Genomic DNA, 23560 nt, shown 5'->3' with positions numbered 1-23560 from the left:
GAGGACTATGGTTACCTGGTCCTCAGATCTCTGCAGGGTAAATCCAGACATCTAGCTAGACTATCTGTCCAATCTGAGTTTTCTGTTGACTAAAACTACTTCTGAACGTACCCACGTTCCACCAAAACAACTTCCTTGTTTAAAGAAATGCCAATAAACCAGAGTAGGTTTTTCTCCTATCCCAGAATGCTGTGTGGACTAGCCAGACTTTCCTCTGCAGCTCTGTGGAGGAAGGTCTGGACATGCGAGACTGTTTTGTGGGTGACCACAGCGCTAAATATTCACCATATGATAAACATTAGATTTCACTACCATTTCCCTTTCCCTCTCAATTTGATTTAAAGGCTTTATTGGCATGGACGTTTCAAAGTTTTAAGTCCAAACATTTGGACAGAACTCAATAGACAGTAATATTTAAAATTAACATTTACTATTGATTTATGTTCTGAATTTGTCTTCTCTGTCTCTAGGTGGACGGGATTAAGACAACACTTCCTGTCCTTCTTGAAGCAGGCAGCATCTCCATCACACGATCTGGAATTAAATGCGTAATACAAAGTGATTTTGGCGTTATGGTCACTTTTGATTGGTCGACACAAATCATGGTGACCATGAGCAGCAGTTACTATGGTAACGTGGGCGGGCTCTGTGGCAACTACAACGGGATCAAGGAGGACGAGCTGGCAGCCGCCGGAGGCAGCACAGCGGCGAACGTGACCCAGTGGGCGGGGCTGTGGAGCATCGAGGACTACGACCCCTTCTGCTTCCACTACTGTGACGGAAAGTGTCCCCAGTGCTCCGACAAGGACCGCATCAGGTAACGGGGACTTCTACAGCCACTCAAACTACCAGAGCTGTTTCTACAGATGTCCCTGGGAGGTTCATCCCATTGTGTAATATACTGACAGTATATGGCAAAAATGGATCTGCTACTTTCACGTTGAGGGGAGACACTACAGGCAAAAACATCCATTTTAAATTTTGGGGTTTTGGACAATTTTGTTTTATTCAACATGTCTTCTTTCATACTCGTGGGAAAAACATCCAAAAGACATATTTAGGCATTTCTTTTTTTACACTTTGGTTTGGTCCGACCGACCGCTGCCATCCCCTGCTGCTAGCCTGGCTGGGAAAAACTCAGCTGATGCCCAATCATCATATGTGTTTTCATTTTGTCCTCTGCTCGTCCTCAGGTACACCGGTCCAGAGTACTGCGGTATTATGAGCGATACAAAGGGGCCTTTCTCTGGCTGTCATGGTACAGTGCCGGTACAAAAGCCTCTTTCCTACTGTCTGTATGATGTCTGCACTAATGAAGGACGGAAAGAAGTGCTGTGTGAGGCCCTGAGCAACTACCTGGCAAAGTGCCAGAATGCTGGAGCATCAGTGTTGCCATGGAGATCATTGGCCAACTGCTGTAAGTTTCATGTATAACTAGAGCTCAACAGGGTGGTTCTGAAAACTGCAAATAACTCGTTACAATAGCTGGCCCGTAGGTTTTAACTTGTGCATACAATAAACTTATTAAGGAAATGAACAATAAACAATAGTGCTAAGTACTGCAACTGTCAAGAACATTGATATAGAATAGAAATATTACAATAAACATGTATTAAACACCCTTTAACTTACCCTCTCCACTTCTCTCTGTCTGTCCAGCTGTTTCGTGTCCCGCCCACAGCCAGTACAAGGTGTGCGGCTCCGCCTGTCCCCCCAGCTGTGGACCCCAGCCAGAGGTGTGCCCTAATGTCTGTGTAGAGGGCTGTTTCTGTGAGCCGGGATATGTGCTCAGTGGAAAAGAGTGAGTACAACATTTCTATTTTTCTTTGTGAAAATGCAATAAAGGGAGATTCCCCTGTTCTTCTTCTTCATATGTAGACCACATCCAACACATCAGAATACGTGAATTATTCCTTTACTGCATTTTCACTTATAGAATGAAGTTTTCACAAATCAAACTGCGTTTTTAACAATCTTTAGCTTCTCTAGTATAAAGTCTAGGTATAGTGGTTTTGGATCTGGACCCGGTCTAATGTGGACAATCGGAAGCTAACTTCAGCTTTAAGCATTTTTCAAATTTCTTATGCTGCACTGTAACTTTTATTCTTGTGTTTTATGTGTCCTAATGTTAATACAGAGAAAGTCCGAGATAGTCAGATAATTAATACAGAGAAAGTCAGATAATTAATAAAAATTAAATAAAGAAAGTCAGACTCAAGGGGTAGCACTTTAAAGACAAAGTGTGAATGTGTAGTGTCGAGATAGACATGAATGGCAGCACTATATTGGCTTAATTAGTGTGAAGAAGAGTCAGAGACGAAAAGTAAGGTCTCTAAAAATAGAGTCGTGAAAGGTAGTGACACTGAGGTGATCACGAAGGATAGCACTAACATGGACTATTTAGTGTGAAAGGTAGTCTCAAGTTTAAAAACTCCTATTTTGTTTTTAACTGTCTATTCATGTGTTTTATCGGTTTTTGATGCTAATGATTTTTAACTGTTTGCACCTGTGTTTTATCTGTTTAACTGATTTTATGTAAAGCATTTTGAATTGCCCTGTTGCTGAAATGTGCTCTACAAATAAAGCTGCCTTGCCTTGCCTTAAGTTTCCCTTAAATTTCCCCTTAACTGCTGAATCAAAAGCTGCAATTGGATGCCAACATCAGCATTGTCTAAGGAAGGAACCCACCCCCGCATGGAGGAACTGTTGGGTCTCTGTAAATGATAGAGTGTGGTCTAGACCTCTATCTGTAAAGTGTCTTGAGATAACTCCTGTTAGGATTTACAATAGAAAGAAAAAACTGAACTGAGTTGAAGTTAGGAGCTGCAGGGACATGAAACCACTTAAGACTAACAGCTGCTACGTGACTCTTTATTTGTCTTTGTTGGTCTTTGTCAGGTGTGTTATTAAGGAGAAGGGCTGTGGCTGTAACCATAACGACCGCTACTACCTGCCTGGCGAAGTGTTCTGGGCAGACTCGCTGTGTAACGAGAAGTGTGTGTGTGATGCAGCGACACAGAAGGTGCAGTGTAAGCGCACCGCCTGTCGCCCCGGAGAGAAGTGCAGCACTGTGGACGGAGTCCAGGGCTGTTATCCAATCGGCTTCAAGTCCTGCTCTGCGCAGGGAGATCCACACTTTCTGTCCTTCGATGGACGCAAGTTTGACTTCCAGGGAAACTGTGTGTACAAGCTGGCCAGCGTTTGTGGAGATGCAACGGATCTAACGCACTTTGAGGTGAGGGAGGGGAGAAGGTGCATGTCTATCTGTAAAGTGTCTTGACATATGTCTAGGTAGGATATGACACTATGAATAATAATTGAACAACACTAAACAGGCCCAGTTAGAGTCCATTCAAATCAACCAAAACATGAGTTTGTTAGGAATGAGATTTATTTGGTCACTGACACACATAGGTTCAGTTTTATGACCAATATGTTTGGAAATATATGAGTTAAGGTAAAATCACAATAAACAAAGCATGAACCATCGCAGCAGCACACAACCAACAAATTGATGCCTTTCACTTGCAATGGAGTATTCTTACATGGTGTTAAGTAAATAGCTTGAATATTCGTTCTAACACCTGCTCAAGCTCCCATCCCTGAGCCCAACTGGAAGACAGGCCTGTCATGTACTGTACATCTGTGTCAGAAATCATTAGGCTTATTAATCCTAATAAAGGTCTTTCTGCTCCTCTTGTGCTGGATTGCAGGTGTACCTGGAGAATAACAACCGTGGCAACAAGAGAGTGTCATACGCTAAAGTGGTGACTGTTAAAGTCTACGGCAACACATACACACTCTCAGTGGACTACCCAGGCAGAGTACTGGTGAGAGACACCATCCCTATGATTGGTCCCGAAAACAAGCGTTGCTTATCGATGCACAGCATGGGACGCACAAGTTCATAACCAGCCCTAACGTGTGTGTTTTCTCTGCAGGTGGACGGGCTCGAAAACTCCCTTCCCTTCTCCAATCAAACACGGGTCCAGGTTTATCGTCTACACCGACGGGCTGTCATTGAGACTAAATTTCTAAAGGTACACACACACACACACACACACACACAATGGTCTGTTTGATTATGGCCAATAGCTTATTTTTGATGTTGAATTTGAAGGTGCGTCCCTGGTTTTCTTAGGGCACATCTGTTGGTCCAGTGTCTGTAGTACTACTACAGACACTGGACTACTATTAGTACACTCCAGACAGACTACTTCAGTACTGCTATTTCTCATCCCGGGCGGTTATCTAACTTCTCTTTTCCGTCCCTCGTTGTTGAAGGTGTCCTTTGACTTTGCGAGTGCAGTGAGGGTGGAGTTGGCCACCAGCTATCACAGTGTCGCCTGCGGCCTTTGTGGAAACATGAATAATGACCCTGCTGATGACCTGATGATGCCTAATGGGAAGCTGGCTTCCAACGCCAATGAGTTTGGAGTGAGCCAATGGCTGGCGGACGTGGAGGGCTGTTCCCATGAGTGTAAGCAGCCCTTCGCACTAGTCCCTTTCAGACATGCATATCATATGATGGAAAACAATTGACCATTGTAAATAATATCCTGTTAAACAGGCTTCTGGATCTCCCTGTTCCTCTCACTGGGTATCTGTTGTCTTTCTAACGTACGATGCCTTTGCGCTGCAGGTAAAGACTGTGCTCCGCCGCTCCCCCCTGACTTTAAACCCCCCAACTACACAGCCGTCTGTGACATCATAAGGGCAAAGGACGGCCCCCTGGCCGACTGCGTGGGCCGAGTGGATTCCCAGCAGTACCGTGACGACTGTATCTATGACATGGTGCTTAACGAGGGCAAAGAGGAAGCCGCCTGTGACATCATCAGTGACTACGTGGAAGAGTGTCAGAGAAAGGGAGGCTGTGTGAAATCCTGGAGGACCAGGCGCCTCTGCTGTAAGTCTCTGGGATGTGTGGACCAAAACCCTCGCAAACATCATCCCTCAGAACACACTGGCGTTTGAATGATATAAAATAAGATACAAATAAGAATAACACTTTACTAAAGTATATGGAACAAGAATATATAGAATTCTATATCTGTGAGTATCCAACGTCAACATGGTAATCTACTTAACTGTGTGTGTGTGTGTGTGTGTGTGTGTGTGTGTGTCAGGGATGCATTGTCCAGCCAACAGTTTGTACAGTGTCACAGCTCCTGGCTGTCCAATCAGCTGCACGTCTCCGTCTCCCCCCGCTGAGTGTGAGATCCCCCCCAGCGAGGGCTGTGTGTGCAACCCTGGTTACCTGCTGAGTCAGGTAGTCCTCCACACTCTTTAAACTAACATGGGACTTTGTTCTCCTCACTCTCTCTTCTCATTTAGATCAGAGTCTAAAAGACCTGAGAGGGACATCTTTTCTTCTCATTTTGCAAAACCCATACTTCTATGGATACCATTTGAATAACAATTAACTAAATACATTCTGAAATAAATGACTCAATAAATATGAATGTAATTTAATAATTAAGTTTTCGGTTTAAAAAGGACGTTTTTTAAATGACAGTGGTTTTTATTTCATAAGTCATAATTAAATAAATCCACATTGATTTAAATCAGGGGACAGTTAAATAAATGTGGCATTATGAAATAAATGTCCCCTGAAACAAATACAAGTAGTCTTTAAAAAATGTTTTCTTTTTTGTATTTAACTGCATTGACTCATTCATATATTTATTTCCTTGTTTTTTATTTTAAGATTTATTTAAATATATATATATATATATATATATATATAATAATATAATGTAATAATATAATGTAAAATAAACTTGTAATCTAACTTGGTTACTTTTAAAGTAATCTGTAAAGTAACTAAGTTACTTTTTAAAGTAACTGTGGCAACACTGGAAACAGATAAAGTGAGAACTAATATAAAAAATATAAATATAAAATATAAAAGTGTTTCCGTTTTGGGGGTTACTTTACGAAATTAACTTATTGAGTGTGAATTTAACAAAAGCTTGTAAATGTAGAATAATTAAGGGTAATGAAGAACTTTAATTAAAATGTTGTGCTAAAGTATTTAGTCTCATTTAGTGTAGTTGGGATTCTGGGTGACTCTATGGGGATTATGGGATAGGATAGGCAATAATAAGCCTATTCCTTTGTCTGTTAGTTACGGTGGAAAATGGCAGAAATGAACGGATTCTTTTGTGTATGTTAACCCAGATTAAATGAGTCCTCGTCCCCTGTACCTTGCAGGCTGGCTGCGTGCCCCTGGCTGAGTGCGGCTGCCCATTCAACGGCCGCTCCGTGGAGTCTGGTCAGACGTTCTACGCCGACTCGGGCTGCCAGCGCCTCTGTGTGTGTAACGGAGGGATGGTTTCCTGCGAGGAAAAACCCTGCCAAGGCAAGCAGAGCTGTGGAGTGCAGAATGGAGTGAGGGGTTGCTACGCTGACCTCTGACATCATCACAAGAAGGACACAAGAGGGACTTCTCTTCTCTTAATTTAATCTATTTTCTAAGGTGGGATATATCCACTATGATTATAGTTATAGATTATTCTGCAGGGACTGCATCTCCTTGTTTCACAAGAAAAGATATAAATAGTTCAATTGTCAAAAATCTGATCTTAAAAGGTTTCCTCCTAATTTAATGCGTAATAAATCATTTATCAATAATCCAATCAATTTCTGCTGACAAAACGTATTTATTGCAATATTAATGTTTTCCAGGTTACTTAATGTACACAGAATACTTTGTTATTGTCACTACCACTTGGCCATGTGACTTCACGGGCGTAGAATCACCTGATAACTACTCTGAGACAGTGTGTAATGTTTGTAGGTCCCCTCCTTCAACCCCCCCCCCATGAATATGCAGTAACATGTACGGTTTATTTCATCTACTCATTTCTAAAGATCATAAATGTATTTCAGCAACGTCCCCGTTGTCGTGTCTGTTATTGTACATGCCTTCTACTCGGTTTGACAAATGGAACTGATAACCTGAAATACTGATCCCTGATTCCAGGTTATGATGAAGGAACCTGCAGTGCATGTTGAGTATTACCTGTACAGGTATTACTCTTAATTTATACTACATTTCAGAAGGAAGTGTACTTTTTGCGCCACGATATTTGACATAATTGTATCTATTTTGGCCCTGAGTATAGTTTATTCCACATCCCCGAGCTCCAACATTAAAGGTTAGTGCTCCCAAACTACAAAAACATGCTTCATTTTATCACACTATATGGTAAGTGGATAACATCTGTATGTGATCACTGAACGTGTAACATGTTGGAACACAAACTGCTACTACTGTTACAAATAATATCTCATAACCACCGTCTGCTGCAGCAATAACACTTCTGAGGCTGTAGAGCCAGGACCTGGACAACTGCCCCACCAAAGGTTCACAGTAGAAGAATAATGTCCAAAATATGTTTGGCCATAAACTGTACAATAAATAGAATGCCACACACACAAAAAACAGTGGTAGTTGTTTAATAAAAGCAGAATAGAGAAATGTTAAATAAGGAATCTGGTGTAGCTAACAACTTCCAGCTAACAATGTGTTTGGTGTGTCAACCCTTTAACCCACCCTGTCTGTGGTCCATTGGAACGGTGAATGCACTGTTCACCTGGATAAATAATTAACTATTACCATGATCACTAAAATCCAGTCTCGTAGTTTTCTAACAGCTGTGTGTGTGTTGGTCTATCATCAGATCTATCCCGCAAACTGGAATTTTATCCTTTCAGTAATCCTGGTCTAGAAGATAAACTCCAGCAAGACTTATGAGACAAGCGTGTTTCTCAGGGAGGCCTGACCACTAAAGTACCAGTACTACCAGTACTACTACATCAACACCGCCCTGCTGCTGCTGCTGGGTGGAGGCACCAGCTCTTCCTACAGTAGTATATCTGCACTGGCTGAATTTTAGTTTTTCACAAAGAGAAATACAAGGAACAATAAATCTACATCTTGAGAACTTAAACAGTCAGCAACTAGATAAGGTCTCTGAGTAAGTCCTATGCACAGAATGTCTTAGATGAATTAGCCCAAAGCTAAAAAGGTTTGAAGTAACTGTAGCATGTGATTGCAGTAGTGTTGTACAGCTACAACAGTTAGACTAAAATGCCTTATTCTAAGAGGACACAAGCCAAGCACTTAATCTATTGAGCTTTGCCCAACTTTGCATTACTGATTGACAGCTGACAGCTCAGCCCAAGAGGCACTTCCAATGTTTTGGTGTCAGTTTGCTGCCCTCAGCCTTCAGAGGAAAGCAGCACTGAAATGTGGACCTGTGTTGGTTGGAGATGGCAGCTGTGTGACGGGTTGTGGTGCAGTGTTTACCCAGCATTCACGGAGTACCAGGGGTCGTCTTGTTGCTAAGTTACCCAGAGGGCATGTCCCCTGCATTGTCACTGTCGTCGGAGCCCCTCACGGTGGCGACCAGTATCACATCGGGCTGAACGTCCTCTTCGTCCGACTGCACCAGAGGTTCATCACTCTCCTCACTGGCCACTTCGTCTTCAGGCTCCCACGCTGCGTCCTGGTTGGACGGGTGGTTGTGTGTGGGAGGGGCTGGGATTGTTTGGCTTATGTAAGATTCAGAGGAGCAGGACTCGAGGTCTGGACCTGTTAGAGAAGACGGCTATTACGTCACAGACGGACTAGTGTCTATCATTCACTGGAGTTTGGTTTCGTGCATTCACACAGGAGATAGTTCAGCAACAGGCCCATTCATTTCTTTATAATGGATGGTCAATGATTATCTTTCCTGAACAGACATGTGAATTATAAAACCATGTACCAGCTGGTTTCATGTACTAACTGATCTTCCCATCCGTTGCTGCATGTCCACCAGGCACACATTACATCATCAGAGTCATTCAGTCAGAAAAGGACTGCTGCAGCTTCAGAAGATTGCCGACTGACCATATCTTACTTTGCATAACATACAATATGTGAATGTCTGGCATTGTCCTCAGGTGGTAGAGTAACGGAGTGGGGGTTACCTGAGGTCAGCGATGATCCTGTACTGATGTCATCAGCAGTGGAGTTGAGGAAGTCATCCAAAGCCTCCAGGTCTGAGATGTTGCTGACTGTCATCTGATCCAGAACACCCTCATCAGCTGCTCTTGGCTCTGCAACACACCATTTTATTGGTTGGTGGTTAAACAGAGTTTCCTTTAGGATTGGTTTTGTAGCAGTGGTACAGTGGTAGCAGGTCTATCCGAACAACAATAGTTAACCTACAGCTTTATTTCTCCTGCATGGTGTCACACAACAAACTCCACATGAACAATCCTCGCAAACCCGTCAGAATGAAGAAAAGGAATAAATAACAAGTCCACTCTACACAGACATCAAAGCGCAGTGGTGCTAACGTCAGACGTCACACTGCAGTAACGCCCTCCAACTGCGGGGGGGCGTGTACAGGCAGGATCATTTAAAAGGTAACCACGACTACAGCACATTGTGTGTCTGCCCTATTTCTGATACTGTGGCGGCAGAAAGTTTGTAATATATAATAATGTTTTATATAAAGTGATATGCTGAAATGAGAGGGCCTTGCCTCTGTGCTGCAGCTGTCCGGTGGACAGGTACTGCTCCATGTCTTGGTTAAAGGCTTCTTCGTAGACTTTCTGTCGTTCTCTCAGTTTCTGCTGCGTGGCCTGCTCCACCTCGGCCACCTTCTGGGCATGCTCGGAATTCAGCTCCACTGCAAACACAAGACAACATCTTTTAAATCCTTTCTATAGTGTTTCACACCATGCCATCAACAGCAGTACTGGTCAGCGGTCTGCATTTTAGGAGATCAACCAATATTCTTCTTACTGGGGTAGAAAATACATAAACAGCATGAAAATGTAAGAAGTAAAAGTAAAATGTCTTCTGTAAAAGTACTTGTCCGGTAAAGTATAGATACTCCAAACTTCTGACAGCTCTGATAACTACAGGGGGAAAGGGTTTCACATGTGTAATGTTCCCAAATGAAATGATTGGAAAAGCAAGTCCAGGGGTTCCCCTGCCATCTGAGTCTTAGCTGCAGCACCCAGAGCCTGAGGTAAATGAATGTCGAAAGCAGAAAAAAACCTTGAATAGCATCCAACTTGGCCTGGTTGATCTACATGTGTATGTGTATTCCTATACACAGAAGGTCCAGGGATAGAGTCCAACCTATGATGGTTTCCTGCATACATTGCATACTGCTCCGCCTTTTGTGCTTTTCACTCAGTAGCACTGAAAAGGTCATTCCCTTGGTTGTCATCTACAATTTCACCGCTAGAGGGGACACATTCTTACACAATGTAGCTTTAAGCTCTTTGAGTGTTAGTTATTCAATATCTGAATATCCATTCATTGTGACACATATGGAGCAATAGAGACATTACAAAAGAGGCAAACACTCAACAGCACTGTAATACAGTGGTAACGCAGTCATTATTTTATGTGTGTGTGTGTGTGTGTGTACGTGCAGCTCACCTTCCAGTGCCTCCAGCTCCCTCCTGTTAAAAGACAAACAGCGGACAAGTCAGCGTTTTGTTCTTCCATTGCACTTTTGTTAGTTTTGGGGGGGGCTTTCAGACTTTTCAGTATGATCTGAACAAAGATAACAGATGTGAAGCCTCTTCCGGACCAAATAGACAAAAAGACTTATCCAGCTGAACACAGTATGGTTCGGTTTTTGTGTGAAAGCATTTTTGGTTTATGTAATTCAGCAGTTTACTTGTTAAGTGGCAGTGAATGCACAGCGTAGCTTTCCGTTTGCCTTTGAATAAATACTGCCGCTCCTCGAAAGCCCAAGTAAAGACGGTGGGGGGGGAGCAGCAGTCAGCTGGAAAAACTCTGACACAGAGAGAGGAGACGAGAGGATGGTGAAGCCCGGCTACAGACCGCTCAGTCACAAATGTTGGACACAGCTCAGGACCTAGTTTCCTCACATATAACTCTTTAATGCCCTTGCACACCTGCAGTGTGGAACCCTACCTCGTAAAAGCCCCCTTAGTTATGTCTGACCACAGACCATCATTTACTGATGCGGACTCCCTCTAGTCACAAAATAAAGAAAGTACAGGACCACTTCCCATTCTGATCTAAGCAGTGAATTCAGGCGGTAGATTAATAAAGCTTGCAAAGCTTGCTTACAATAACTGAAGTTCAGTTCTTGTAACATCTTACACTTATTTTCAATCTTTTTCTATTTAAAGTTTGTCAAAGTTTAATCTGCCAGACAATCATTTTGTATAAAATCATATAGAATGACTGAATTAGGACATGAGTACGGACCAAGTAGTGACCTGACAGCTTTTGGCACTGGGTTTAAAGCCAACTCAACAGAAAGCATCGAGGCTCATTACCATCTACAGCACCATCTCAATACATTGGAAAATATGTACATTTATATAATTACTTATTTTCTATTGTTAATTGTCCTTTACCCAGTTTGTGTCAGATGAGTTTATTGTTTAACTTTGTATTCTGTGTATCTTGTCTAACCATTTAATGTTAAAGGCTATTTGATTTTTTTTGTCTTTTCTTCTTGCTAAAAACAATGAAAACTACTGATTACAAATATTAGTCATTGAATAAAGAAATCAGTCTTGCACCTCTTCTTTTTCTTGTAGACTTCCAGTTGGTTGATGTGATGCTGTTTGGATGTCTGCTGCTCACACTGACAGCACAGAGTCTCCAGGTAGACCAGCCGGCTCTCCATCTCCTCAAAGTCGCCTTCCAAATGAGCTAGACACACACACACACACACACACACACACACACACACACACACAGACACACACAGAGTTCCAAGTCTGAACCACGGAGAGTTAGAGAATCAGAGTACCCTGAGCAAAGCAGTCCAGCATGGCTGCTCCATGCATCAACACTGTAATAATAAGCTGTAGTAATATACAACGTAATAGCACTTCTGTCTCATTTGAGTCTCATTAAACCAGACGTACATGTAATATTGTCAAACTTATATCTGTGGACATGTTGATGAAGTGTTTGTATGCACAAAATAAAGAGTAATGCGTCGTTATCAACTTGTATTGCTAACAATGGCTAAACCGGCTAGCGCAAACATTACAATTGGTTGTACTGGAACCCAATCAGCTCGGTTGTGACCATAGATATGTTTTGTTTCTATGGTGATGGCTCGGGCTGCCATGGTAAAGGGAAGGCAGCATGGGGCCCACTGTATGACGTTAAGGCGCCATCTGTTGGTGTTGCTGGCTTTAGGAAGCAGACTCCATTCAGGACCTACCGATGTTAGCAGTAATGGCATCCAGTTCACTGATGAAGGCCGGCACGCTCTGCAGCTGTTCCTGCAGCTGTGTCAGAGCTGCTCTTCTCCTCTCCCAGTGGGCTGAGAGCATCACTATGTCCCCGTCTACTGTCTAACACACACACACACACACACAGTCTGCTGAATGATACCAACATTTTAAATTCAGGGCTGCCACAGTCAGGACTGACTCTACCATGTTGGTTGAGTTTGTGCTGTTAGAACAATAGCATGGCTATGTGGGGGGGGAAATCAAATCTAAATCGTGAATGATTACTGGTTTAAAAAGACGTGATGTTGCTCCTACCTCAGCAGCCTGAGCACAGTCTTTAGTCCTCCTATGGAGAACAAACCAGCTCTCCTCATACCTAAAGAAAAACACATTGTAGAGACACAAACACAGCATTGATATCACTCCGTGTGTGTGTGTGTGTGTGTGTGTGTGTGTGCGTGTGTGTGTGTGTAACCTGCTGAGGATGTCCAGTCCAGCGCTGAAATGAGGAGGGTTTTTTTCTTCTAACCTAAAGAGCACACAGAAGAATCACACGAGGTTGAATGATGGGACATTTCCACACCTCGGGAGGAGTCCCATCGTCCAATAGACGGGGAAAATAACGGACGGAGCTCCAACAAACTCGGAGTCCAACCCTCTCTCTGCCTGGATTTACCCTGAGATTGGTTCAATCAACTCAGGGTTGGCTGACTCAGAGTTAAGCGCGTGCACCCCCACAGTAAAAAGACAGCCTGAATGGAGCCATGATACCACCATTCACCATGGTAACAACCACAAACTAACTGGTCGCTGGCAATCCTCATACGCCAGTACTGCGAGATACAACATGTAATTAGTTCAAAAGCAACACAGCGGCTGCTGCAGAAGAGACAGAATTTGCATGGGAGAACATTTCTGCTAGAATCCATGTGTAAATTCAGCCTGGAGTTACCATAGCAACTGACTCTGAGGTTAAGTTACCTCCCTCTCTCTCTCAGGTTAGATGAACGTCCCTTTCTGTTTCCCTCATCTCAGGTTAGCTAAGTCAGAGTGAGGTAGTCAGGGAAGATTTTAGTGTAAAAATATTGTTGTTGTAAACTGGTTAGGAATTTTGAAGAATGAATGATAATTTCAATATCCAGTGGATGTAAAAAAATAAAATAAATCTGTTTCAATAAGAACTGATACAGTGTGACTGGCTGTTAACACACACACACACACACACACCTGGATCTCCTCCTGACTTTGGTGTCTCTTGATTTGTCTCCAAGAGTCTTGAAACTGGAAGAACAGAGAAATACAGAAATGTTTGGCAATAGATTTGCATAAAACAATAATTTATACTTTTTATTAATCCCCAGAGGTAAATTACAATTATACACTTTGTTAGAACACACACACACACACACACATACACAGGCATCAGTCCAGCTACCATTTTCAGCTTCATTTGATGAAAGACATGAAGCAGAGCAGCTTTTAAAGGACCCTTTGTGTGAGCTCATTTACTAGATTGGAGCTTTTAGAATTCCCATTGTGGACATTGGGACATTCATGACTCCATAGTTGGAGTTGGTTTCTACTTTCCATTAGGGATTATTTCACTGCAGAACCCATGTGTATTTACTCTGAGCAGTGGTGCAATGTAACTTTACTCCAGTACTGTACTCGGCCCAGATGTTGAGCTACTTGTACTTTACTGTAGTCTTTTCTGTTCATGCTGCTTTCTACTCCGCTACATTTCAGAGAAAAATATTCTACTTTTTACTCATCTGACAGCTGTAGTTACTAGTTACTTTAGTTACTAGTTACTTAAGTTACTCCACTACATTCATCTGACAGCTGTAGTTACTAGTTACTTTAGTTACTAGTTACTTAAGTTACTCCACTACATTCATCTTACAGCTTTAGTTACTAGTTACTTTAGTTACTAGTTACTTAAGTTACTCCACTACATTCATCTGACAGCTGTAGTTACTAGTTACTTTAGTTAATGGTGACTTTAGTTACTGGTTACTAGTTACGTTCCACATTAAGATTTCTGCTCAATAACCACATGTAGTTCATAATATCGGATGTTTAACTATACAGTAACCTAGCAACAATATAAGGGCTCTGGGTCCAGCTGAGATGATGATGATGTCATTAAACCCAGCTGATTGGACCCTTTACTCTCTCTAAAAAATACTTTTAATAGTTTAACTACATTTTCCTGATGATGCTTGCATACTTTTACTTAATTCAAAATGTCAATGCCCAGAGTTCTTTTTACAGAGTGGTGTTAGGATCTGAACCCTTCTTTCACCTGAACGGTAACTTCATGGATTCACTGGGACTCAGAGGGTTAAAAGATTAAAGCTCACATGATGGTCAGCTGAAGGCAACGGATCCAGGATAGTTAGTTACTTAGTTACTTAGTTACTTAGGAACAGAACAAATCGAAACTCAGCAGCTAAATGGCTAACGTTAACGTTACTGTTTAAAATAAAAATAAATACTAAATAATAATAAAGCGTTACCGTTTTCTAAACAGACGGTACAACATCCGAATTAGGGGCTGTAGTTAGCTTTAGTGTTAGCCACTTGAGCTGCTAATCTCTACAAGTGTTCCATCATTAGCTAAGGCTAAGTGTACATGTTATGCTATATGACAAGGTCTAGCATTCATATGTAATTACATGTGAGGACGGAGGTTTTCACAACTAGCTACCGTGAAAGCAGAGCTATGTATATGTCAGATATGTCAGATATGTCAGATATGTCAGAAAGCAGACCCACCCCGTTGTGAAGTCCTGCTGGACCATGTGAAGTCGTTCTCGGAAGTTTTCAAACATAATTCGTGGTTGTCATTGGATCTTTCTTCACCTAGAACGGGTTGTAATCCTCGCCTGTACTCGGGCAGCTAACGCTAGCTAGCTAAACACTCGGAGGACGCTGTTCGCTTTCACTGCAGTCACGTGATCCGTAGATTGGTTTGGTTGCGCGAATATTCTAGTAATTAAGGTACGGGTGATCATGTGATGTCAACAAAAACCTCCTCATGCGTAAAACTTCCTGTATTTCATTTTAATGGAATGTATCTGTTATTTTATAGTTTTTTATTATTTTGTGTGCTTTTTTAATTGATATCTTTATAAGAAATACACTTGGTGTGTATGTGTTATTGATGTTTACCTGATTCATTGTATAAAAAATGTTTGTAAAAAGTGCATGTCATTAATCTCATCCTTTCATGGACTCTCTCTCTCGGACTATATATATCTTGGACTATATATATCTTAAATATAAACTTCCTTAAAATTCCTATAATGAACTTTTAAAATATTGCAAATAAAGAAGTTGAAGTCATTTTACTGTAGGCTGCGTGTTTGAACATAAATAAATAAATTCCCCTCCAATGTAAAAGCAGCGAGCAGATAGATATGCAAAGAGATTTTATTGCAAATTTTCACTCAAATGATTCACATTTAAATACAGACTTTTTACAGTTGTGCTATCTTAGATGTCGCTGCACAAATATTGGACTTTCATGTGTTACATGTAATCATATTCCCTTGGGGCTGAAAGAGTTGGCTCATCTTATCAAATATTCCTGAACACACAGATAGAGATATAACTAAACAAGTGACTGACAACGCCACAACACCTTACAGTTGCATTAACTGGCAGGATAAGAACTCTACCGCATAAAATGTAAAAAAGTCAAAGTACTGGAGTTTATACTCTGATCAGATAGCATGTCATTTCGACCCAAAGGAAATCTACTCTGAAGTAGCTTGTTTATGATCTTCTGTTATGACTCACTGTTAAACTAGATTACAAAATTCTTCTTCTGTAGTGTTTATTGTTCGTGTATTTTCGTGTTTCACAAAGAGTTTAACCTGAGTCAGACAAAAATAGAAATCATATCACATCCATGCGGGGATAGTAGCATACAGCTGTTAATACATAATAACATGTACAGTATGGCACACTGGTTTCAGACCAGTATTCAGCATCGGGATCAGGAAGCAAAAAAAGGTCTCAAACCATCTCTACTGGTCCATGTCTGAATCTGCAAGACGCACAAATGTATTGCACGGTCTTGCACGTGAATATTTTAAAGAAAGCTAAATGAGTAGTGGGACATTTGTTTTTCAAATGAACTTGAAGCCACTGACTGTGTGTCCCAGATGAAAGCCAGCAGTCACACACTGCATATCCATTCTACGGCTTCCCACTGTAGGCCGATCAGCCACCACTGGCTGCACATCAGTGACGGTGAACCACACGCGGTAAGGATCCTTAATGAAACATCCCTTGTTACAGCGTGTCAGTTGGCCTGAGTGACTTGTTAAATAAACTGCCAGTGTGTGCATCCTGTTTCAGGAAGACAGATTGTCCAATTTCTGCAACAGAAATGATCACTGATGACTTTGCATAGCACCATGTTGCAAAAGATCCGATATCTGACACAAAATACCAACCAGGAGAAACCTGCCGATACGTGTAACTCTTGGAAAACGGAGATGCCTTCGTTCAATTTTGAAAAAGCATTTACAAGAACGGCAACGAAGCGGATGAGTTTGGACGTGTGACGGGGATGAAGAAGCAAACTTTCATGGTGTAGCAACTGTAGTAAGCAACTGTTGTAGGAGTGCAGTTCCCTGCAGCACACACCCACATTCATACATAATGTCAGTAATATAATGTTCATATCATAATGTTTAATAAAAGATCAAACAGGTCATAGCATGATATTGATTCTAATGACACATAACTTAGTTTCACATGTGCTGGCCATAAATATACACCTGCCACCTGTGATTTAGACTGATAAAATATATCTGTCCATACATTAAATATATATGGCCAGAGTATAATGAGCACTTTTATAAATGTATTTTTCAATTACTCATTTAAAGCTCCTATGTGTAGAAATGTTATGTGATTATGGCAACTTAAAAAATATTCAGTGGTTTTACTGCGAGCAAATGTGCAATATTATTGAATGTATTGACAGCCATAATGTTTTATCATATCTATTTAACCGCCCTAAAATCATCTCATGAGCAAGCGAATAGCACCTGATAGAACCTGATATACTCCGAAAACCTTCTGACATTTCACTAGTCTCCATGAGATCCAGTGGGGGGGGGGGTCTTATACAGTTATTATCATACAGTAGGATGGCCATGTTAACAGGGAACAGTATTAATTGAGGCGTTTCTTTATATATCTGTTCTTAACATGCCTCACAATACACACATCCTTCTATTTCTACAAATGTATCGATCCTCACAGACGCTGAAATAAACCCATCAAGTCAGAACACCTCCACACCCTTAACATGCCTAGGGAAGCATGGACCAAAACCTGTTAATGATATGTACAACACGGGCACAGAAGGCTTCAGTGGAAGGGGGGGGGGGGGGGGGGGGGGGGGGGGGGGGGACTTCCAAAAAGGATAGATTCACGTTTTTTCAAGTCTGCCCTAACATGATACTCACATGCGCATATGTAATTTAAATTTATACTAGTAAATTCATACTGTTTCCTGATCTGCAGTGGGGAAATGACAATATGTACATTGAAACTGGTTTTGGTAGCTGTAATCATCCCCCCATCCCTACTGGCCAATGAGAGGACATCTCCTAATGCAAACACAATGCAAGTGATTGGGACCAAGATTATATGAGGCTTCAGCTGTCTGAACTAGACAAATCAAGTGGGTAGCTTTCATATTTTCAGCCTATTAAATAACGAGAGTCCCCCTTTTCGGGTTCCCTGGACAGTGTTTCCTAGCTGATCTGTGGACAGTTCCAAATATGGAATTTCATACCAGAAACACCAACTTTGGAAGATGCCCACTTTATTTAACCGAGACCTCAGATTAACTTCAGATTACCATCAGGAGGAACGATTACAGCAGTAAAACACGTGTTTCACTGTTCATATAAGCACTATTTTCTCAAGACATAACGTATTTTAACTGAGAACCTTTAGGACGTTTGTGTTATCTATGAAGACCATCCTGGACAGATTATGTTGGTGTGAATGAAATGACAGTACTGTATCGTGACCCAACTGCCAAAGACCTGCCAAAAAGCCCCCGAGCAAGGGTATGCAGCCGTAATTACGACAGCTTTAACACATAAAGTCCCTTTCACAAATAGAGCCCCTTTCACAGGTGCACTGCAAACCTAGAGGTTCTGTGTACTGCCTTTCAGGACCTGGAGGTCCCTGTTTAAACACCAGACTGTACAAACTGACTCAAGTTAAACTATGTGCTTTAATAAAACTAGTGCCTTTTCCATTTAAATATGATACCAAGCTGCAGTTTCAGATTGATCAGGGAAGCATCTGAAAACAGTGGCCTTTCACTTTATCGTCCAGTATACAGCGCGTCTGCCATGATGCTGCCTTCCAATTACTTATTTGACCTTTAGAATTAGAACGTTCCTACATACATGTAGAGAACACAGTCCCTACGTCGCTATCCAATCAGCCGACATCGTGCGACACTTAGAATCAACAGTAACCAATGCTGTTCTGACTACTTTGCTAATTGTCTTCAACATCAATTCCAAATATAGCACAGCTCAGGTTTTTCGGTGTTTCTGAAGCGTTCTAGGGCTAGTCCTGGTCTTAATGGCTGAGGTAATACACTTGGTCTGGGTAAGGCTCTTTGTAGAGCGCCTGGAAGTGCTAGAATAGCTACTGACAGGTGCGCAGTCCTTTGTCGAGTCCTCTGTGGTCCCCTTGGAAGTGTCCTTTGCAGCACCTTTAGAATTCTGGAAAGAGGACCTGCTGGCTGGTGAAGTACACTTGGTAATGTCCTTACTAGTAGTTTTGTTAGTACCCTTAGCAGTGTGCTTGGCAGAATAACTTGCTGGTCGGTCAGTATGAATGTGTTTGGATGTCACAGAGTTGAAAGCAGCTTTAGTTGCAGTAGTCCTGGCAGCAGCTCTGGCAACAGTCCTAGATTCAGTGGTCCTGGTTATTAGCGTAGGGACTGTGGATGAAGCGGGCTGATTTCTCTGACGCCTTTTGTCTCTCACATGTCTGCATATGACCTCAGTTCCAGGGCTCAGGTCATAGTCGGTGATGATGTTGGTGAGGGTGACCCCGTCCTGAGAGGGCTCCACAGCAACACTGGCCTTGTCCTGTAGGTCTTCACTAATACAACTGTCCATCTCCAGTCTGATCTCTCCAACGTGGTCACAGCTGCCTTCTAGTCTAAGTTCTTCATCATGGCTGCCAGGGATATCACCAATATGACTCACATCCTTCACTCTAACCTCCTCGTTACAGTTGGCCTCCGCCTGTGGGATCTCACCAATAAGACGGCCACTCTCCGATGGGACATCACCCTCATTGTATTGCACTGTCCTGCACTTCTTCGATGAGTTGTGGTCCGAAAGACCCCGCTTCGGAGGGGTAGGGCTGGTGTCTGGTGGGAGGCCTCTCTTTCTCCTAGACAACCTCAAGACCCCAGGGCTCTCCCTTAGCAACGACATGACTGTGCCATTAGTCAATGCTGTTTGGGCTGGAGTCCTGCTTGAATGTCTCCCTGAGGTCTGGACACTACTGAAGGTCTTGGGGTTGCTATAGCACTTTGAGACTGTTGGATTGTGGAGAGGAAGGTGCTGATTGCGAGGCAGCTGGTGTTTGCTGTGCCGGGAGAGGTGTTGGTTGTTGCTTTCCTGGGGTCTTGGTTTACAGGTACTGCTCGGCCTTGTGCAGGGCCGGGGGGAGCGTCTGCTGCTGGCCCCGGGGCCGGGCTTTAAGGTAGAAACTGACCGGACACAGGAAGTTCTTTGTTTGGAGAGTCCAGTTACCATTGCAACCTGGAAAGGAAAGAGCTCATGATAAGGCCTGGGAATAATTAAATTAGAAGACAACAGTTATAAGCATGGTTCTTTACCAGCAGCATGCTTAGCTAAGTAAAAAAGTCAAACTTTGAGACGTTAACCCTTATTTTCCACCGGGCACAGCTGCGTTTATGTCTGACCTGAGCTGCAGGTATGCTTCTTAAGAAAAGCTCGTAGAATGGTTACAGGTACAACAAAGTATTCACTTCTGAGATAATTATTGTGAAAATGCTGAATTTTGCTTTTAAGTTGAGTTGATGCTCTAAAATCTTCATTAGTAATCAACATAATAAAGAGAATAACCCTTTTGCACCACAATCAACTGAACCGTATGTGTATCAGTGTCAGATTCAGTCTTCATGCTACTGATGATACAAGCAGACCCATCCAGACAGAGAAGCATGTAGAAAGGAAGACCAGACCTGGTTAGTCCTGCTAACCTGTAGGGAGAGCTGGCGAGGTCTCAGGAGGTGTCTCTCAGCTCCCTCCTCCCTCATGCTCCTCTGCTGTTCTTCCTCTCTCCTCTCCCTTTCCCTCCTCCTCTGTTCCCGGGTAGTTAGAGGGCAGAAGGAGCCTCCAGGCCTCCCCCTCAGAGAGTCTCGCTGCACTGTAGGACAGCAGGACAGACACAGAGGCATTTTGTTGGATGGATCAAATGACCTTTTAATCTAAATCATCAGCGTTAAAGAGACTGATGACAGTGGATGTCAGTGAATACATGCAGATCCACAGACAGGTGAGTGGAGGAGTACCTGCTGTTCTCCTGAATATGTTTATGTTTTTCCCCTCAGATGCTGTCCTGTGATTGGTGGAAAGACAGGATGTAAGATGCCGAGCCCCAACTGGCCCCTTGGCTGGTCCACTCGCTACAATGGCCATGTTGCTAGGCAGCGCTGCTGAACCTGAAGGGAAAAAGGAAATGCCTTCATTGATTCTAGAGGAGATGCAGTATGATCACTGGCGCCCCCGGATCCCCCGTGACCGTCTGGTCAAGCCCTCCGTCCCCCAACTTGCCGTCTTTCTTGCAGGACTTAGCGACTTTTTAGACCCTTTTTGAGACTTGCCCCTGAGACTAATATCAATCAACAGCTGTGGTCCCTCTGGCTGCAGCGTCTCAAAAGGCCGTGTTTTGTATAGTGTGTGTTTTGTAGGGTCTGGGAGGCGCAGTTGGACCCCTATTGGATATTAGATGGGTTTTAACCCAGCGGTACATTGGTCTTTCTTCAGCATTAATTGATCAGCTGTTGTGTACTCAGTTGTACGATGATATGGACCTGAGCTCTCCGATCAGACCCCTGCTGTACGTAGACTGTACCCATGTGGTGAATGGGCCGCGTGTGTGCTTGTAGCTCACCTCTCAGACAGAGAAAAGACAAGAAGTCCTCCGTCTTGGGTCTGCACCTGGTCAGACAGGTGACCACGGCCAGGCTCTGGTTACTCCTGGCGGCTGAAATCAACACTCCAGGTCCTGGAGAGCTGGGGGGGGACTGGGCGAACTTCCTCTGCGCTCGCAGCCTTGGTCTGCACACACACGCACAAACACGTTCACACACCGTCAGTTGCCAGTTTATTGGGTAAACTAGGTTTAGTCTAATACAACAGTCATGCAATACATCCAAGTGTCCCTATACATGTATAGAGTAGATACACTATATATATATATATATATATATATATATATATATATATATATATATATATATATATATATATATACAAATACAATGTATAGACACCCTAACATATATATCAGAATACAGACCCCAATCTGTTGTTGGACATATTTAGCCAATATAACTGGCAATATATTTCAGGACTATTTGCAAACACACACAGCGGAGCAGCTGACCTCTTGCTGGCAGGGTCGTCCTTGTGGCGATGGATGCTAGCAGGGCGCCGCTGCTGAGCCCGGGTCTGTAAGGACCAGCTCCAGCCGGGACCAGCAGACAGCAGGGACTGACGCCGGCTGATGCCGTTAACCCGAGGGCCTAAGAGGACAGGTAGGACTTTAGTTTCTTACATGAAGCATTTTCACATCTTAGAGACATGAAATGAACCTACAATGTCCCAGAAATCAAAGCAGTGTAAGCAGAAACTGGAAAGGTGGGACTAGAAACAGATTGACATGTAACTCAGACAGAAGAGGAGAAAAGTGTAGAGGGTACTGACTGCTGAGGCTTGTGGGAGTGTGTGAGCGCAGTGTCCTGGCCGGGACAGGGGGGCTCAGCGGTGTGTTCTCTGGAGTGCAGGCGGTCTTCACTGAGGGCTTGTGCTGAGTGTGTGTGTGTTTTGCGGTTTCTGCGTATTTCGTGTTGAGCAGCAGCTGTGTGTTCTGTGTTTTATGTGAGCGTAGCGTCCTGGTTGATCCAGAACTCTTGGGTAGTGTGCGAGTACTTCCTTGGAGCTGGGTTTGCTGTACAGTGTGTGTAATTTTCCCTGCACACGTTGTTGATTGTGTTTGCGTGTTGTGTAGTGTGCGATTGCATTTATTTTTTGTTGTGTGTGAGTCCTGAGACAAGTTCCTTTTTTGCCCTTTGATAGCGTCTTCATGAGGGCGGAGGTGTTTCGGAATGTGCATGCTTTGTGCATTGTGTGCGTTTTTCTGTCTGTTTGGTGCTCTGTGTGTGACTCTGTGTTGCGGTGTGTGCACACGCTTACTGGAGCGCACACACTGTCTTGTGCGCATGTTTTTCTGTGTCTGTGTTTTATGCTGAGTGTGTAAAAGCGTTTTTTTCACCGTGCGTTTGTGAGCGCGCGTGTGAATGTGTGAGGCACGGTGTGTGTCTCTGAATTCCCTGAGGGAGAGGAAGAGAACTTTGCGGACCAGACGTTCTTCACACCAAGGCATCCCATCACTGATGTCCTACACACACACGCACACACACACACACACACACACACACACACACACACACACACACACGCAAACACACACACACACATTTGTTGGTGTAAAAAGAAAAGTGTGTTGTTCATCTAAAAAAATCCTGATCATTAACGAGGACAAAGAGTGGAAGAAAGTGTTTCTTACATATTTCTTTTTGATGATATTCCGTTTGGGTCTATCTGTACTCATCTTGCCAAGCACATGAAGTTCAGAAGCCTCCTTCACTTTGTTTTCTCTACTGGTGTGGTCCTGTAAACTTCACCGCTCCGTCCTGGGAAACAGAAGTCAGGATATAACAGACAAACACAGACGTAACTTGGACCTAATGGCTGTGGTCAATAATGAAGAGCCCAACAGTTCAGTGTGTACCATCTCTACTGCGACATGCAGCAGTCAGGACATGGAGCAGATGTTACAGCCAACCAGAGGTGTACTGCAAGGGAGGGATGGGGGGGTTAAAAGCCCGCTTCTTTCAACATTTTCATCTCTTTTTTCGAGTAAACAACAAAGAAAGATTATTGACTTTTTGTTTTCAATCCCTGCGGATTGGGATAGGAATACCTCCCTAGATCATTGA

At 43.0% G+C, this 23560-nt stretch overlaps 3 protein-coding genes across 4 annotated transcripts in view; 1 reads left to right on the top strand and 2 right to left on the bottom strand.

Annotated features, from left to right (window-relative positions):
- LOC117946031 (IgGFc-binding protein-like) overlaps positions 1 to 6898 on the top strand; it is a 15088-nt gene extending 8190 nt beyond the window's left edge. The window contains exons 14-23 of the mRNA XM_034873833.1: positions 471 to 817; positions 1194 to 1417; positions 1660 to 1801; positions 2899 to 3235; positions 3714 to 3830; positions 3942 to 4040; positions 4285 to 4480; positions 4643 to 4906; positions 5127 to 5269; positions 6214 to 6898. Of these exons, the coding sequence (XP_034729724.1) occupies positions 471 to 817; positions 1194 to 1417; positions 1660 to 1801; positions 2899 to 3235; positions 3714 to 3830; positions 3942 to 4040; positions 4285 to 4480; positions 4643 to 4906; positions 5127 to 5269; positions 6214 to 6417 (2073 nt within the window). The 3' untranslated portion in view covers positions 6418 to 6898. The remainder of the gene's footprint in view (positions 1 to 470; positions 818 to 1193; positions 1418 to 1659; positions 1802 to 2898; positions 3236 to 3713; positions 3831 to 3941; positions 4041 to 4284; positions 4481 to 4642; positions 4907 to 5126; positions 5270 to 6213) is intronic.
- Positions 6899 to 8150: 1252 nt separating this feature from the next.
- Positions 8151 to 15226, bottom strand: LOC117946033 (dysbindin-A-like). The gene is made up of 10 exons (XM_034873837.1): positions 15022 to 15226; positions 13471 to 13524; positions 12719 to 12772; positions 12559 to 12619; positions 12231 to 12363; positions 11575 to 11707; positions 10451 to 10473; positions 9540 to 9686; positions 8980 to 9108; positions 8151 to 8599 (listed from the first exon to the last, which is right to left on the bottom strand). Exons 1-10 carry the CDS (start codon positions 15075 to 15077, stop codon positions 8355 to 8357), a joined length of 1035 nt encoding a protein of 344 aa, XP_034729728.1. The 5' UTR covers positions 15078 to 15226; the 3' UTR covers positions 8151 to 8354.
- A 3269-nt stretch (positions 15227 to 18495) lies between these two features.
- LOC117946032 overlaps positions 18496 to 23560 on the bottom strand; it is a 6523-nt gene continuing 1458 nt past the window's right edge. Inside the window, exons 2-8 of one of the 2 annotated variants that reach the window (XM_034873836.1) lie at positions 23128 to 23254; positions 22266 to 22959; positions 21946 to 22084; positions 21451 to 21617; positions 20849 to 20998; positions 20537 to 20703; positions 18496 to 20072 (exon numbers count right to left, since the gene is read on the bottom strand). In XM_034873836.1, the coding sequence (XP_034729727.1) occupies positions 18825 to 20072; positions 20537 to 20703; positions 20849 to 20998; positions 21451 to 21617; positions 21946 to 22084; positions 22266 to 22959; positions 23128 to 23172 (2610 nt within the window). In that variant the 5' untranslated portion in view covers positions 23173 to 23254 and the 3' untranslated portion in view covers positions 18496 to 18824. Of the gene's footprint in view, positions 20073 to 20518; positions 20704 to 20848; positions 20999 to 21450; positions 21618 to 21945; positions 22085 to 22265; positions 22960 to 23127; positions 23255 to 23560 lie in introns of both variants that reach the window. The other variant, XM_034873834.1, reaches the window with a different exon arrangement.

This window comes from Etheostoma cragini, chromosome 6 (genome assembly GCF_013103735.1).
Source record: "Etheostoma cragini isolate CJK2018 chromosome 6, CSU_Ecrag_1.0, whole genome shotgun sequence".
NCBI lineage: Eukaryota > Metazoa > Chordata > Actinopteri > Perciformes > Percidae > Etheostoma > Etheostoma cragini.
This window is presented reverse-complemented; position numbering and strand designations above follow the sequence as displayed.

Bases quoted from the DNA above. Each gene is read 5' to 3' on its own strand.
- LOC117946033 (XM_034873837.1), bottom strand. From the start codon at position 15,077: ATGTTTGAAAACTTCCGAGAACGACTTCACATGGTCCAGCAGGACTTC. The intron at 12,620-12,718 runs GTTACACACACA...GTTTTTCTTTAG, and splicing joins GGACTGGACATCCTCAGCAG to GTATGAGGAGAGCTGGTTTG. The intron at 12,364-12,558 runs GTAGGAGCAACA...TGTGTGTGTTAG, and splicing joins ACTGTGCTCAGGCTGCTGAG to ACAGTAGACGGGGACATAGT.